Consider the following 18,075-nt stretch of genomic DNA (forward strand, 5'->3'; position numbering starts at 1 on the left):
TTTCGGTAAGCCCTGACCCTCCTCCACTCGCTCCAACGGTCCCGGGCCTCTGTAAAAGCAAGCCCCGCGCTCGATTTATATACTCACCTCCCCGACCCTCCTCCACTCGCTCCAACGGTCCTGGGCCTCCTGGGAAAGGTCATAAAGGTCAACCTGGGAATGGGAAGTGGAGTTAAAATGATTTGCAACCAGGAGATCATGTAGGCCAAGGCGGACTGAGCAGAGGTGTTCAGCAAAAACGATTGCCGAGCCTGCGCTTGGTCTCGCCGATATACAGCAGTCCACACCTGGAACAGAGGGTGCAGCAGATGAGGTTGGAGGAGGTGCAAGTGAATCTCTGCCTCACCTGAAATGTCTGTCGGGGTCCCTGGCCAGAGTCGAGGGAGGAGGTATAAGGACGGGTGTTGCATCTCCTGTGGGTGTAGGGAAGGTACCTGGGGAGGAGGTGGGAAGGGATGATTTAAACACGGAGTTGCGGAGGGAATGGTCTATATGGAAAGTGGAAAGGGGTGGAGATGGTAATATGTGGCTAATGGTCGGATTCCGTTTCAGGTGGTGAAAATGTCGGAGGATTATGTTTTGTATATGACGGCTGATGGTTGAATGGTGAGGACTATGGGGACTCTGTCTCTGTTGCAACTGGGCGAAGGGAAGGAAATGCAGAGCTGCGGGGACTGAAAAAAAATGCGTGAGGGCCTCATCTATGATAGAAGGGAGGAACCCACGTTCCCTAAACAATGAGGACACCTCTGATGTCCTAATATGGAACAGCTCATCCTGGGAGCAAGCACAGCATAGACAGAGGAATTGGGAGTAGGTTTCCACAGCCAACAATGGGCCATTATGGCTCCACCCTTCCTCAGGTCATCCCCCCCCCAACCCCCAACCTCTTCTTACAGTCTGCAGAAGGGTTCTGACCAGAAACACCACCAACTCCTTCTCTCCAGAGATGCTGTCAGATCTGCTGAGTTACTCCAGCTTGTTGTGTCTATTTTGATTCTGATAAGCAGGGTGTAGAGATGAGATGCAGATTAGCCGTGATCTGCTGCAAAAACAGACTGAGTCTCAATCAGCTTGCATTGTTGCCATGTAGAAATTAGCTTGGATTGAATTGTTATTGACTCACCTGTGTTTACTCAAATTATTCACTTGACTGGTACAACAATGTGTCAGATTTGTACAAAAACTATAATGCCTGGTGTTTCTTGAGGATGAGATAGGAGTTATAGAAATATGAAAAGGTGCGTGTTTTAAGGAGCTTCAAAGTTGCCATTCCATTTTCACTATATATCTTAATGCTACCTTTCCAATCAGTCTGGTCTTTTGTACTGACAGGTAACGTAAGGCATGTGCTTCCGATTATCGGGAATAGCTCCACACAGAAGGAGTGCCCTGTACTGCTGAAGTAGTTTTATTTTGATTATCTATTTCTCTTTTGAATGTCCATAAACCATTCTTGCAGATTTTATGATCCAGGTCATAATTTACTGCATAGGTAAGTGTTTCCTTCCACTACCTAGTCACCTTAAATCTGCCTCCTGTTCTTGTAGATCCTTTTACTAATAGAAACAACTACTTATTTTTTTCATATCAGACACTAGAATGATTTTGGTTAGGTCTGTCAAATCTCCCCTCGACACGTACTTTAAGGGGAGCAACCACATCCACCTTATCTTCATTAGTATCCAGAGTACCACAGATCCATAGGTATTTGCAAGTGACACCCATAATTGAATGCCGCATTTCTGCGGAGGCATTTCCGATTTGAAGCTTGTATGACTTCACTCCCTGACTCCCCAGCAAAGCTGACGCATCTACAGATTGGAATTTCTGGCTTGTGCACCAAAATGACAGCGACTTCACCCAAAATCTGACAACAGACATGCTAACATTCCTCAGTCCGTGCTGAATGTGTTTACAGCATATCTGGAGTGTGAAATGTTCACACCTTGTGTATTTGTGAAGTAAACAATTTGGAGCAGGAATATTAATAAAACATGCAAGTTTCCTGCGTTGAGATGAATTTTAATGTGTAACAGTTTTCATTGAATATCCTAGTTGGGGAGATCAGGAGCGCTGGCTGATAAGCATTAGTTTACTGCCAATACAGACAACAGTTAGAAAGAGGTTCAATTGTGTTGAATAGTTTAAAAATGTTGGGATGTTTCACAAGGTTAATCCCCGGGATAGCGGGACTCATATGAGGAAAGATTGGAAAAGGGTAGGCTTGTATTCACTAGAATTTAGAAGGATGATAAGAGGATCTTATATAAAATTATAAAAGGTCTGGACAATTTAGATGAAGGGAAAACATTTCCAATGTTGGGGGAGTCCAGAACCAGGGGCCACAGTCTAAGAATAAAGGGAAACCCATTTAAAACTGAGATGAGAAAAAACGTTTTCACCCAGAGAGTTGTGAATTTATGAAATTCTCTGCCACAGAAGGCAGTACAGGCCAATTCACTGGTTGAATTTTAAAGAAAGTTAGATAGAGCTCTAGGGGCTAGTTGAATCAAGGGATATGGGGAGAAGGCAGGCACGGGTTACTGATTGTGGATGATCAGCCATAATCACAATGAATGGCGATGCTAGCTCGAAGGGCCTAATGGTCTCCTCCTGCAGCTATTGTCTATGTTTCTGTTTCTTGGTGCTGCTCATTAATGTATAGGTGTGGGATACCAGTGGAGTCAAGATATTCTTTCTCTTGCAACTGCCTGTGTAACTTACTGAGACAGTCCTGATTTCTGCTACATTTTCTGGTTTGACGTAAGGTTGATTGATAGTTGAATAATGCAGTATTGACTAATGAATACTGAATAATAGCTACTTCATTCCTGCATTCATCGGTAATTACAAAATTAGCCATTCAGTCCATCAAGTCTTTGGCGGCTGCCAGAAAGCAATCCATTATTCTCTGTACCCTTGCTATTTGTTCTCTCCTATACATGCACACAAAGTTCCCCTTGTCAGTCTTTTTTGTGATCACTAAATGTAATTTACATATGCTAGACGTGACTTAGAGCACCCAGTTAACTGACCAACACATCTCTGGAATGTGGGAGGAAACCAGACCACCTGGAAGAAACCCATATGGTGACTCAGCAACAAAGAGAAGCAGGATAAAGCACTGATTGGCTCTAGCCCGAGTGGGAGGAGTGTTAGAAGTTAGTCAGAGGGGGAAAACAGTTGAAAACTGAGGAATTTGGTTTGTAAATTGGGCAATTTATCAGTCAGTATAAGCAGGACGGCTCCTAGAGAGCGGCAGTGAGGGAGCGGCCTTGTGATGGAAGTGCTTGTGAATAAAGTGTGAGAGGACAGAACGCGGTGAACACATGTCGGAGCAGATGAGACAGTGTGAGGCTTGCAGAATGTGGGAGCCCAGGGACACAGATGGAGCCTCTGGCTGCTACAACTGTGGCAAGTGCGTCCAGCTTCAGCTCCTAAAGGACCGTGTTGGGGCAGTGGTGAAGCAGCTGGATGACCTCAGTGCCATCCGGGAAAACAAGAGTTTCCTGGACAGGACCTACAGTGAGGTAGTCACGCCGAGGATACGGGAAGAACCAAGGTGTGTGACGGAGAGAAAGGGTGGAAATCGTGGAGTGCAGAAGACTCGAGTGGTTGAGCCTAATGAAAACAGGTACGCCCTCTTGGGAACTGTCCGGGGAGACGATGTTTCCAGTCCGAGCGATGGACACGTCGGTGGCTCCAATCCTGGAGATGGGACTTGTCCGGCGAGACTGACGTCGGCAGAGCCCTAGTGGTGGGTGACTCCTTTGTCTGAGGAGTGGACAGGAGATTCTGTGGCGGCAGACGAGATGCAAGGATGGTCTGTTGCCTCCCTGATGCCAGGGTTCAGGATGTCACAAGCCGAATTCTGAACGTCCTTGAGAGAGAAGGTGAACAGCCGGCAGTAGTTGTGCACGTGGGCACAAACGACATCGGGAAGAAGAGGAAGGAGGTTCTCCAACATGACTTCAGAGAGTTGGGAAGAAGACTGAAATGCCGGACTTCTAGGGTGGGTATCTCTGGATTGCTTCCAGTACCTCGTGCTAGTGAGGACAGGAACAGGGAGATTGGGGATGAGGGGCTGGTGCAGGGAGCAAGGATTTAGATTTATAGACCACTGGGATCTCTTCTGGGGTAGGGGTGACCTGTACAAAAGGGACATTTTACACCTTAATTGGAGGGGGACCGACATTCTGGCAGGCAGGGTTGCTAGGACTACACGTGTGGGTTTAAACTAAATAGTGGGGGGGAGGGATTGACAAATTGGGAGTATAAAGATGGAGTTGAAGGGGAAGTGGCTACAGGAAAAATTACAAAAGATTCTCGAATTAATGGGAAGGAAAGCTTGAGAATGGACAACAGAGTAAGGTCAGGGCCAATTGCGAGAGGGGAAATGAATACGGAGGTCAAAGTGCTGTATATGAATGCGCGAAGTATAAGGAATAAAGTGGACAAGCTTAAAGCTCAGTTAGAAACTGACAAGTATGATGTTGTGGGAATTACTGAGACATGGCTGCAAGAGGGCCAGGGCTGGGAACTGAATATTCAAGAGTATACCTCCTATCGAAAAGACAGACAGGTGGGCAAAGGGGGTGGGGTTGCCCTGTCGGTGAGGAATGAAATTCAATCCCTTGCAAGGGGTGACATTGAAACAGGAGATGTGGAGTCAGTATGGATAGAACTAAGGAATTGTAAGGGTAAAAAGACCCTAATGAGACTAATCTACAGGCCCCCAAACAGTAGCCTGGACATAGGGTGCAAGTTGAATCAGGAGTTAGAATTGGCATGTAGCAAAAATAATACTGTGGTTGTATTGGAGCCTACCAGTGAGAAGGCAATTCTGGATTTAGTGTTATGTAATAGAAACTTACAAAATTCTTAAGGGGTTGGACAGGCTAGATGCAGGAAGATTGTTCGCGATGTTAGGGAAGTCCAGGACAAGGGGTCACAACTTAAGGATAAGGGGGAAATCCTTTAAAACCGAGATGAGAAGAACTTTTTTCACACAGAGAGTGGTGAATCTCTGGAACTCTCTGCCACAGAGGGTAGTTGAGGCCAGTTCATTGGCTATATTTAAGAGGGAGTTAGATGTGGCCTTTGTGGCTAAGGGGATCAGGGGGTATGGAGAGAAGGCAGGTACGGGATACTGAGTTAGATGATCAGCCATGATCATATTGAATGGCGGTGCAGGCTCGAAGGGCCGAATGGCCTACTCCTGCACCTAATTTCTACGTTTCTATGTTTCTATGTAATGAACTGGATTTAATAAAGGACCTCGAGGTTAATGAGCCATTAAGAGGCAGTGACCATAACATGGTCAGGCTTAATCTACAAATGGAGAGGGAGAAGAGTAGATCAGAGGTGTCAGTGTTGATCCTGACAATGACTGCTGTCTGTACGGGGTTTGTAAATTCTTCCTGTGATCACAGGGGTTTTCTCCAGGTGCTCCGGTTTCCTCCCACACTCCAAAGATGTATGGGTTTGAGGTTAACTGGCTTCTGTAAATTGACCTTGGTGTGTAGGATGGAACCAGTGTATGGGTGATTGCTGTATTGTTTGTGCCTGTACTGTTTGTCTGATCAGCTTGATATTAAGGAACTGAAATTGCAGAATCTACTGCAGAATGATGACAGATTCCTATATTTTCTGTCACTGCGTTTGGAAGAGAGAAGTAAATGAATAACGAGCCCCTCAAAAGTGTCTGCAGATCAGTCCCACAGTTTCAGTCACAGTTCAGCCCCTTGCAGTGAGCTCACGCTAATCCTAAACATCTGAGACTGGAATATAGTCCTCTTCTGTTTGAAGAATGGATTCAACTTTAGCATTTTAAATAGTTTCATATTTTTTGTGTTGATATGCAATTCCAAATAATTATCTCATGACTTCCTCAATATCACATGTAACATTCTGAGCATTCACTTCAAACGACATTAATCTGACAGAATTCCTCGCCTCTTTATTCACTTGTCAACATTCACATTGAAATATACATCATCCGCAGCACAAGAGATTTTATTCACAATGTGTCATCAGTCAAAATGTATAGGAAGGAGGAACTGCAGATGCTGGTTTACACCGAAGACAGACACAAAAAGCTGGAGGAACTCAGCGGGACAGGCAGCATGTGTGAAGTCTGTTCATTAGCTCACTGCTACTTAACTTTACAGTGTTGTTCCCTCAATGAAAACATACATTGCGTGTTGCACACCAGCCAGATCAATACTCAATAACTGGAGGATGGAGGAACTTGGGGCAGTCAAGCAGTCAGTTCGAAGAGGTGCTGAAGATGTAATCGTGTATGAAGGTGACAAATCTCCAAGGCCTGATCAGATATATCCAAGGACATTGTGGGAAACCAAAGATGAAATTGCGAGAGCCCTGGTTGAAATTTACGAGTAGTCTTCAAATGCAGGAGAGGTGCTGGAAGACTGGAGGGTGGCAAATGTTATGCCTCTATTCAAGAAAGGTTGCAAGGAAAATGCTGGGAACTTTAGGCCAGTGATCTTAACATCTGTAGATGGAAAGTTACCAGAGATGATTCTGAGGGGTAGGATATGCAGGCATTTAGACAGACAAGGGCTGATTAGGGATAGATTGGGTAGATGCATGGAGTCTCTTGCCCAGAATAAGTGAATCGAGGACCAGAGGACATAGTTTTAAGATGAAGGGGAAAAGATTTAGTGGGAATCTAAGGGGTAATCTTTTCACACATAGGTGGTGGGTTTATGGAACAAGCTGCCAGAGGAGGTATTTGAAGCTGGGACTAACCCAACATTTGTGCAACGGGTTTGTAGGGATATGGACAGGACAGGTTTGTAGGGATATGGACCAAACACAGGACAGGTTTGTAGGGATATGGACCAAACACAGGCAGGTAGGACTAGTGTAGCTAGGACATGTTGGCCAGTGTGGGAGGGTTGGACCAAAGAGCCTGTTTCCACACTGTATCACTCTATGACTCTAGGCAACTTTCTGGTGCGTATTCCAGAGGGAGAGCAGAATAAGATTTGAAGAGCGAATATCTTGAGGACTATGACTATCTACTCTTCCCCGTGCTTTTCTGATTTGAAAAAGCTGAAATTACTCACTTCAACATTATAGATAAGTCAGATGTTTCTCTGCAACGGAAAGCAGAGGGTGATGGTCGAAGTTTGTTTTTTGGATTGGCGATCTGTGACCAGTGGTGTGGCTCAGGGTTCGTTGCCCCACCGAATACATCTCCACATACCTTGACTCCATACTATCCCCCTTGGTCAAATCCCTTCCCACCTATGTTCTAGACACCTCAGACACTCTCCGCCGCCTCCGCGCATTCCACTCTCTAGGCCCTCACCCCCTCATCTTCACCATGGACGTCCAGTCACTCTACACCTCCATCCCCCACCAGGATGGCCTCAAAGCCCTCCGGTTCTTCCTCGACCAGAGGAGCAACCTATACCCAGCCACTGATACTCTCCTCCGCCTAGCGGAGTTGGTCCTCACCCTCAACAACTTTACGTTTGACTCCTCCCATTTCCTCCAAACACAAGGCGTTGCTATGAGCACACTCATGGGCCCCAGCTACGCCTGCCTCTTTGTCGGGTACGTCGAACAATCCTTGTTCAATACGTACCAGGGCCCCATCCGCGACCTCTACCTCCGTTACATTGACGACTGCTTTGGGGCCACCTCCTGCACCCACACACAACTGACTGACTTCACCCACTTCACCACCAACTTCCATCCGGCACTCCAATACACCTGGACCATTTCCGACACTTCCCTACCATTCTTTGACCTCACCATCTCCATCGCAGGGGACAGTCTTCTGACCGACATACACTACAAACCCACTGACTCACATGGCTATCTGGACTACACGTCTTCCCACCCTGCCCCCTGTAAGGACGCCATCCCCTACTCCCAATTCCTCCGCCAATGCCGCATCTGCTCCCAGGATGAGATGTTCCACACCAGGGCATCAGAAATGTCCTCGCTCTTCAGGGAACGGGGATTCCCCTCCTCCACCATAGATGAGGCTCGCACCAGGGTCTCATCCATACCCCTCAACACTGCTCTCTCTCCCCATCCCCGCACTCGCAACAAGGGCAGAGTCCCCCTGGTCCTCACCTTTCACCCCACCAGCCGGCAAATACAACAAATAATTCTCCGCCATTTCCGCCACCTCCAACGTGACCCCACCACTCGCCACATCTTCCCATCTCCCCCCATGTCTGCCTTCGGCAAAGACCGCTCCCTCCGCAACTCCCTTGTCAATTCTTCCCTTCCCTCCCGTACCACCCCATCCCCGGGCACTTTCCGTTGCAACCGCAAGAAATGCAACACCTGTCCCTTCACCTCCCCCCTCGACTCCATTCAAGGACCCAAACAGTCGTTGCAGGTGCGACAAAGGTTCACCTGTATCTCCTCCAACCTCATCTACTGCATCCACTGCTCTAGATGTCAGCTGATTTACATTGGTGAGACTAAGCGAAGGTTGGGCGATCGTTTCGCCGAACACCTCCGCTCAGTCCGCAATAACCTACCTGAACTCCTGGTGGCTCAGCACTTCAACTCCCCCTCCCATTCCCAATCCGACCTCTCTGTCCTGGGTCTCCTCCATTACCAGAGTGAGCAACACCGGAAATTGGAGGAACAGCACCTCATATTCCGCCTGGGTAGCTTGCACCTGGATGGCATGAACATTGAATTCTCCCAATTTTGCTGGCCCTTGCTGTCTCCTCCCCTTCCTTAACCCTCGAGCTGTCTCCTCCCATCCCCCCGCCCTCGGGCTCCTCCTCCCTTTTTCCTTCCTTCTTCTCCCCCCCACCCCCCATCAGTCTGAATAAGGGTTTTGGCCCGAAACGTCACCTATTTCTTTCGCTCCATAGATGCTGCTGCACCCGCTGAGTTTCTCCAGCATTTTTGTGTACCTTCGATCTTCCAGCATCTGCAGTTCCTTCTTGAACACTTCATCAATATCAATGTTTTGGATGACAACATACCAGGCATGATTTGTAAGTTTGCAGATGACACAAAAGTGGGTGATATTGTAGATAGTAAAGATCAAAAATGGTAGCAAGATCTTGATCAGTTGGGCAGGTGGGTGAGAAATGGCTAATGGCATTTACTACAAATTAGTGTGAGGTGTTGCGTTTTGGGAAATGTGGATAATATAAACAGGTATTAGATATAGCTCTGAGAGCTAACAGAATCAAGGGATATTGGGAGAAAGCAGGGACGAGGTACTGATTCTGGATGATCGGCCATGATCATATTGAATGGCAGTGCTCTCTCGAAGGGCCAATTGGCCTATTCCTGGACCTATTTTCTATGTTTCTGTGGTTTCCTTCCACATTCTTTGGAATAGGATCTACCAGCATTTGAATAGGCACGGATTGATTAAGGATAATCAGTATGACATTGTTTAAATTTTTTTTTGGTTTTAGTTGAGATGCATTTGTGTGTGGAAAATCATATCGCACAATCTGATAGAAGTTTTTGAAGATGTCACTAAAAGAATTCAGAAGTCTTGAGTCTGAAGAAGGGTTTTGACCCAAGATGTCACCGATTCTTGTTCTCCAGGGATACTTCCCGACCCGCCTAATTACTCAGCATTTTTCATCTTTATAATGAACATTTTATTCTCTACCAGTTGCACTTCTGCAACTTGATCACTAACATCTCTCAAGGTCTGTGGATATATACACTTGGTCAGACCCCGGGGATTTAAAATCACCAATACCTCCTCTTTGGTTAATTGGCTTCTGTAAATTGTCCCTGGTCGGTAGGTTAGAACGAATGAACGGGTGATTGAAATCCCTTGATTCCATTACCCCCAAGAACTATATCTAAAGGGCCAGTCCCACGAGCATGCGACTGCATGTGGCAAGCACGACCAAACCGGAAGCGGGGGCCGCGCGGAAGTCGAGTGATCCCCGTACATGGCCGGTCCCACCAGCATGCGGCAAGCGCGACCAAACCGGAAGCGAGCGAAGTCCGCGGGAAGTTCGCGCGTGACGTACGGTGTCAAGACGCCGTGTCGAGATGCTACGTATGCGCATCGAGGCCGTACATACGGCGTCGAGGTGGCTGCGGGCCTGCAGGCCGTTGCCGCACGGAATTTTTGAACAGTAAGTTTTCTGGAGCCCCGCGCGATGTCAGGACCAGCTCCGCACAACTCCATACGGCTCCGGCAATCGAAGTGGGACCGGCCCTGCGAGGTCCTCGGCTCAAGTGACCTCGTTAGGTCGCGCTTGCCGCATGCAGTCGCATGCTCGTGGGACAGGCCCTTAACTCTCTTGAAACGTCCACGGACTTGGTGGGCTGAAGAGCCTGTTTCCATGCTGAATCTCTAAACTGGACAAACCTTATAGGTTCCTGTTCTGTATTGTTCAATATTCTATGTTCCAAGTTGACATGTGTAGACAGAAATATAACCGGAGGCACAGCAATGAGGCTTGGGGTGTAAAATACCATGGTCTGATATTTGTCATAATGACTGATAATTGTGATAATTTCTAAATCTGCTCACCTATTAGCCAGTCAAAGCCACCTAGTCAAAGTGAAAATAAAGGCCTACATTAAACGTATTATTCATTTGCAATTATCTGTTACATTTTATAAATAATTGATTGGTTCAATTAATTCTAATGTTGCATCCATGAGAATGGTCCTTCCCAATTCTAAATTCAAAATTATTAGACATGGCACTGTCATGTGATCAGATTTTATATTTTATTCAAAACAAGCGTGCCCAGAGCAAAGAAGTCATAGTGCTGAATAACAAATCATAACTTTGCCCACTGTACATTGCCCACTGTACATTGCCCACTGTATATTGCCCACTGTATATTGCCCACTGTACATTGAACAAAAACACTCTTGACTCTTGAACACTGCATACTAAATAGCGGACCAAGTCTCCAAAGGATAACTCCACCATTATGCCCCCAGTACTTCAATATATTTACCCTCTCTGGAGCTCCCTTCTTATTTTTCTCTTGGGCTCAAAGTTGAGGGAGCAATAACTTGTCATTTTGAACATGCATCCAATTTCTGTTATCTTATTATAGACATGCCATGTAGTCATCACAGCAAAGGATCTACGAATACAGGTGCACAGTTTCCTAAAAATGGCGTCACTGGTACAGGGTGGTAAAGAAGACTTTGGTGCATTAGCCTTCATCAGTCAGGGTACTGAGTATGGAAATTGTGACATTCTGTTACAGTTGTACATGATGTTGTTGAAGCTGCATTTGGAGTATTGCCTTCACTTTGTCTTCCTATGGCAGGTTGCACTGTTAGAATGACTTGCTTCTTTGACTCTTGCATTGCCTTTTGAACTATTCTTGGATGACTGGAAAGATACCGTTAATAATTTGCTGACACTCCTTTCATAAAGTTCACACCAATCCAATCTTCACTTTGAAACTACATTTCTCAGCCATTCTAAGGGTGACATCTTAATATGGTCTTGCAAATTTAATCCAATTCCAAAATTAATTCTTCAAAAGTTACACCTGTTCAGTAGGATTCATGTAACAAATTGAAAAGCAGGATCTACATTTCAGGATTAATAAGTGAATGAAATGAAGTAGAAATGTTCCAAGATTCTTACAGAGCTGTCTTCATTTGTCTCCAAAAGAAAACGTTCCTGTCACAAACGTTTCTTTACTCCACACATTATAATCTAAAATATGAGGAGCTATATATGGCAGGGGTATCATATGGATCAAAGGGTTTTCTTGCTATAATTAAGACATCGCCATTCAAGAACACAGCAGAAAGGCAGATAATGATTGCAGTGAGATTATTGTTTGGGAATCACATTCTCGTGAGTAATAGTCTAATTTGTAGAAGGTGCTGCAAGAATCCATCAAGTGAAAATAATTGCCTCACCAAACCTGTCTTCGTATCAGAATCAAAGCATCTCTCAGTATTACTTTAGCCCTTAAGGGAAAGGCTTAATGCAGCAAGTGCACTCAGATATTCCACATTATCACGATCAAACTCCAAGGCCTTCTCAAAATATTCAATAGCTTTAAACTTGTCCCCATCCAGCTGATAGATTGACCCTTTGACACCAAGGGCCATGCTGTCATGTGGAGAAAAGTACAGCTTCCTGTCAACCCACTGGTATAATTTTTTCTTGCATTCTCTCCGTGCTTTTGAGTCATGTTCAAGTCTCAGACCTTTCAGGAAATGGCTCACGGCTTTTGTTTCAGATCTTTTCTGGTACAGTTCAAACGATCCAGCCTGTAAACATATGTTTTGCATGTTTTCTGGACGAGTGTCAACTATCTTCACCAGATGGCTGTAAATCTCTTCAGCCTTGGAGTAGTCTCCGAGCATTATGCAGAACTCTGCAAAATCCAACTGTGGCTTAATAGCCAGACTTCGATGCTCGCGTGCCTTTTCAAAATGATTTCTGCATTTCTCGATCAATTTACTTTTTTGCTGAAATGCATGACTTGTGCCACGAGGAATTTTCAGCAGTGGCATTAGTTGACTTTTGCAACACATTGCAATCTGATGATGCAAGAAGCAAGAGTGTGGAGATAATGCAACTGCTTTTTCCAACCGCTCGACTGCTCTCTCCATGTCTCCTTCTCTTCTGTAAAATAATGCAGCATACCGAAGCACATATGGACGATCAGGGGATTTCTGCACTGCTTGTTCAATTAATTTATATGCTTCTTTTTCTTGATGGCACTGTTGCAGCTTTAGACCAAGCAGCACCATGGCCACAGAGTTATCTGGATCTAGCTCCAGTACACGTCGCAGATGCTGCACAGACTGACTTTTTGTACGGTTCTCTGGTGTTCCAGAAAATGATTCCAGACGAAACAGAACAGTTGCAATGCCCATGATACAATTGGGATTGTCAGGATCTTTCTCCAGAGCTTTCTCAAAACATTTCTTTGCCTCCTCATAGTATTTAGCTGCTGATTTTACCAATGACCATCCCTTCTCCCCATACACTTCAGGTATCATTGCTGTATAGCGAGGGCCATCTGTGAGCGGTTTACAGATCATCTCCAGTTTGTCGAGGTAGGACTGGGCCTTGGCCAGTTGTCCCATGTGGTAATGCACCCAGGCAAAGTTTCCATAGGTGACGATGCTGTTTCTTTCAAATGCATCTTTGTGATTCTCCCTCAGAATCTTTTCAGCCTCCTTTAAGTTTTGAATAGCTTCCTCACTGTTGCCTTGCAAGCAGTGTATGAAAGCTAGTTGGTTGTAGGATGTGGCTTGATATCTATCTCCAAAGTTTATGGAATCTTGTAATCTGTACATCATATCCTCCAGGTCAATGGTCTCCTTCTGTGGGCTCCATGTGAAGTGGCACTGAAGTTGATCGAGCTTCTCTTTCATCAAATCTTTTGGTGAGCTGCTGTAAAAGAAGAAACGTCATGAAACTCCATCTCAGATCAGGCGAAACAGATCTGCTCATTAATACAGTTTTATTTTGCGAAAGCAGAAAAAAACCTGGAAATATTCAACATCTCAGGAATCATCTGAGAGTTAAAGGTAGACAAAAATGCTGGAGTAAATCAACGGGTGAGGCAGCATCTATGGAGAGAAGGAATAGTCGACGTTTCGGGTTGAGACCCTTCTTCAGATTTAAAATCCTCAATGTTTAATATCAATAACCAAGTATCAAGAGTTGGTTCGAGAGGGGAGTTGTTGTCGTTGGAGATAGTATAGTATGGGGAATAAATACTAATCTCTATCACGAGGATCAAGAATCCCAAAAGCTGAGTTGCCTGCCTGGTGCCCGGGGGGGTTGGGGGATGTGGGGTGGGGGGGGGGGTTGGGGGGGGGGGTGTGGGGTTTGGGGGAGATAGGGGGGCATGGGGCTGGAGGGCTGGGGGGATGTAGAGTTGGGGGGATGTGGGGTTGGGGGGGTGTGGGGTTGGGGGGGATGTGGGGTTGGGGGGATGTGGGGGTTGGGGGGTGTGTGGGGTTGGGGGGGGGGGGGGGGGTTGGGGGGTTGGGGGGGTGTGGGGTTGGGGGGGGGTGGGGGTTGGGTGGGGTTGTGGGGTTGGGGGGGGTGGGGGTTGGGGGGGGGGGGTGTGGGGTTGGGGGGGGTGTGGGGTTGGGGGGATGTGGGGTGGGGGGGTGTGTGGGTTGGGGGGGTGTGGGGTTGTTGGGGGGGTGTGGGGTTGGGGGGGTGTGGGGTTGGGGGGGGTGGGGTTGGGGGGGTGTGGGGGGGTTGGGGGGGTGTGGGGTTTGGGGGGTGTGGGGTGGGGGGGGGGGGGTGTGGGGTGGAGGGGTGGTGGTGGGGGTTCGAGGGGGGGGGGGGGGGTGGGGGGGGGGTGGGGGGGGGGGGGTGGGGGGTTGGGGGGGGTGTGGGGTTGGGGGGGTGTGGGTTGGGGGGGGGGGGTGGGGTTGGGGGGGTGTGGGGTTGGGGGGGGTGTGGGGTTGGGGGGGTGTGGGGTTGGGGGGTGTGGGGTTGGGGGGGTGTGGGGTTGGGGGGGTGTGGGGTTGGGGGGGGGGGGGGTGGGGGTTGGGGGGTTGGGGGTGGGGGGGGTGTGGGGTTGGGGGGGGGTGTGGGGTTGGGGGGTGTGGGGTGGGGTTGGGGGTGGGGGGGGGGGTGAGGGTTGGGGTACGGGTTAGGGTTGGGGTCGGGGTTGGGGGGGGGGGGGGTGTGGGGGGTTGGGGGGGTGTGGGGTTGGGGGGGGTGTGGGGTTGGGGGGGGTGTGGGGGGGATGTGGGGTTGGGGGGATGTGGGGGTGGGGGGGGGATGTGGGGGGGATGTGGGGTTGGGGGGGGTGGGGGGGGGGGTGGGGGTGGGGGGTGTGGGGTTGGGGGGGATGTGGGTTTGGGGGGGGGTGTGGGGTTGGGGGGGGGTGTGGGGTTGGGGGGGGTGTGGGGGTTGGGGGGGGATGTGGGGTTGGGGGATGTGGGGGTTTGGGGGGGGGGGATGGTGGGGTTGGGGGGGGGGTTGGGGGGGGTGTGGGGTTGGGGGGGGATGGGGGGGGGGGGGGGATGTGGGGTTGGGGGGTGTGGGGTTGGGGGGGGGTGTGGGGTGGGGGGGGGATGTGTGGGGGGGGGGATGTGGGGGTGGGGGGGTGTGGGGTTGGGGGGATATGGGGGGTGTGGGGGTTGGGGGGAATGTGGGGTTAGGGGGGATATGGGGGGTGTGGGGTGGGGGGATGTGGGGGGGGGGGGGAATGTGGGGTTTGGGGGGGGATGTGGGGTTGGGGGGGGATGTCGGGTTGGGGGGGTGGGATGATGACACCCGCACACACACACACACACAAGGATAAGCACACACGAATACACACAGATTGCACTCCAGTTTACACAGATTTCCCCACTCGCTCCACCTCCAGTGATCCTTAGTGGTCGATAATCCCCATCTGCTCTATTTACTGCATCATTTATTGACATCCATGAACAGAATCTATTCACTGTCCCTGCTCTCGAAGCCAAAAGCCGATTCCCCGGTCGGATCCCGTTAATCGCCTCGTTCAGTCTGAGGAAATTATCCGTAATGTCCTCTTGGTGTCTTCCCTTCTAATAAATGTCTTACACTTCTCCCCAGAGATGCTGCCTGTCCCGCTGAGATTCTCCAGCTGTTTGTGTCTATTTTACACTTCAGTGACCCAGCGGCACAGACTTTGCCTTGAATTCGTACCCGATCCTGGAATCACCAACATTATGTTTCATAACCATTATGATCCCAATATCTCCTGGAGTTCTGAGATCCCAGGGCTAAGTTAAACTTCCCGGTTACTAACGTGTTCCCCAAATGCCCACAAACCCGAGATCAGACCAAACTGCGGACCCCAATGGTCACAGAGACACAAATGTGTCTGGTTCACTTGCCCACACTGCCGTTGTTTCAGAATGCCCAGATTTCTAATGAAACGGTATAAAGTGAAAATGCAACGCACCTCATGATGCTTGTTGACGATTCCCGCTGTGCCTCAGAGCTCAGTAGAGAGCGAGTGGACACGGTCCAGCTCTCTGGTCACTTTTATAGTCAGTGGGCTGGGCTGAGACCTACGGATTATTGTCTGAAATGGGAAATCGAAACTGAAACCGACAAGCCTGATATTCCTCTAGAAATGAATTGTGTGCTGGGAAAGTTTAATGTTTCCATCAACCAGGAATGCTGAATACATTGGGATTGGGATCACAGTGAAGACTGCCCAGCTCCCAGTTCACCAACACACTGTTCTTGCTAAACATGTAGGGCCAACATTTGAATTCAGAATGATAATCACAACAATGTTGAAATTCCAGAATTGTGGATTTCTCCCCCAAGCACTGTTGATGCAGTCCAGTTCTTGTCCTCACTGATTGCTTCTCAATGGAGGCTGTACTTCAGATTTAGATTAGTTCAGAAGTCTAAATGACTACCCACTATGTGATGAGGGAATTCACCTCAGCTATCCTGCCAACAGTCTGCATTCATCCTCCTGTGGATATTAAGCTTGGTCTGAATGAATCTTACTCTGTTATCAATAGGCTTGAGATCAAACTCTGTATCCCTGGTCGTTGTAGATGGAGACTTCAATGAAGCCAACCTCCGCGGGTACTACCAAAGTGCTACCAGTACTTGTCCTGCCAGGTGCCAGTACACCCTCTACCACTGCTACACATTAATAAACAATGCCTTCCGCTCTGTCCCTCAGTTATATCTCAGTAAATCAGACCATCTTGCTGTGCATCTACTTCCCTGCCTATAGAGAAAAATGGAAGCAGGAGGATCTGGCGTAGAGAGTTGTTCAATGGATCCCGGACGTGGCGTCGAAGGGTGAGAGCAAAGAAGTGGAAGTCAAATAACCGAGAGGCCAATCGGTTAGTTGGCTTGTAGGCGATGCAGCCTTTCCGTTAGTTTGCATTTAGACGTCCCGCCCTTTTGGTTAGTTGGCGTTTCAGCTTCGTAAGCTTTCGGTTATATGGCGATTCGGCTTTGGTTCCATTCAGTTATTTGGCTTCCACTTCTTTGCTTTGGCTTCTCGTCCTTTGACGCTACATTCGCACACGGTTCAGTGCTGGTCCTGCAGACACAGATGACATTCTACGTGACTGCTTTGAGTCCATATTCAGGGAATCTGCAGCTAATCTGAATGAGCACGCCACTGCCGTGACTGGCCTCATCAGCAAGTGCGTAGAGGAGTGCGTGCCGGTGAAGACAATCGGACTGTTCCCCAATCCATGGATGAACCACGAGGTACACTACCATGTGAAGGCTATGACCACCACGTACAAGTCTAATGATCCTGGGCAGTACAAGTAAGCATGCTACAAGCTGGCCAGGAATATATAGAAGGACAATAAAAGCTTCTTTAGATATGTCAAGGGAAAAAGAATAGCAAAGTCAAGTGTGGGTCCCTTGAAGGCACACACGGGTGAAATTATTATGGGGAACAAGGAAATGGCAGAGGAGTTGAACAGGTACTTCGGATCTGTCTTCACTAAGGAAGACACAAACAATCTCCCAGATGTACTGGAGGACAGAGGATCTAAGGGGGTAGAGGAACTGAAAGAAATGTTCATTAGGCGAGAAATAGTATTGGGTTGGCTAATGGGACTGAAGGATGATAAATCCCCTGGGCCTGATGGTCTGCATCCCAGGGTCCTCAGGGAGGTGGCTCACGAAATAGTGGACACATTGGTGATCATTTTCCAATGTTCAATATATTCAGGATCAGTTCCTGTGGACTGGAGGATAGCTAACATTATCCCACTTTTCAAGAAAGGAGCGAGATAGAAAATGGGATATTACAGACCAGTTATTACAGACTTTGGTGGTGGGAAGGATGCTGGAGTCAATTATTAAAGAGGTAATAATGGGACATTTGGATAGCAGTAAAAGGATTAGTCCAAGTCAGCATGGATTTATGAAAGGAAAATCATGCTTGAAGATTATTCTGGAATTTTTTGAGGATGTGACAAGTAAAATGGATGAAGGGGAGCCAGTGGATGTAGTGGATCTAGACTTTCAGAAAGCCTTTGACAAGGTCCCACACAGGAGACTGGTGACTGAAATTAGAGCACATGGTATTGGGGGTAGGGTGTTGACGTGGATAGAAAATTGGTTGGCAGACAGGAAGCAAAGAGTAGGAGTGAACG

General features: G+C 48.0%; 1 protein-coding gene across 2 annotated transcripts; it reads right to left on the reverse strand.

The window, feature by feature from the left end:
• Positions 1-10,705: 10,705 nt before the first annotated feature.
• Positions 10,706-16,800, reverse strand: LOC129703934 (interferon-induced protein with tetratricopeptide repeats 1-like). Of its 2 annotated transcripts, none has more exons than XM_055646655.1 (2): positions 15,888-16,800; positions 10,706-13,375 (listed from the first exon to the last, which is right to left on the reverse strand). In XM_055646655.1, the coding sequence occupies exons 1-2, from the start codon at positions 15,890-15,892 to the stop codon at positions 11,932-11,934; spliced, it is 1,449 nt and encodes a 482-aa protein (XP_055502630.1). In that variant the 5' UTR covers positions 15,893-16,800; the 3' UTR covers positions 10,706-11,931. The 2 variants fall into 2 exon arrangements, with proteins under 2 accessions (XP_055502630.1, XP_055502629.1); XM_055646654.1 differs by having other exon boundaries at positions 10,706-13,378; positions 15,888-16,799.
• Positions 16,801-18,075: the final 1,275 nt, after the last annotated feature.

The sequence above is a fragment of the Leucoraja erinacea genome, chromosome 15 (assembly GCF_028641065.1).
Source record: "Leucoraja erinacea ecotype New England chromosome 15, Leri_hhj_1, whole genome shotgun sequence".
Lineage (NCBI taxonomy): Eukaryota > Metazoa > Chordata > Chondrichthyes > Rajiformes > Rajidae > Leucoraja > Leucoraja erinaceus.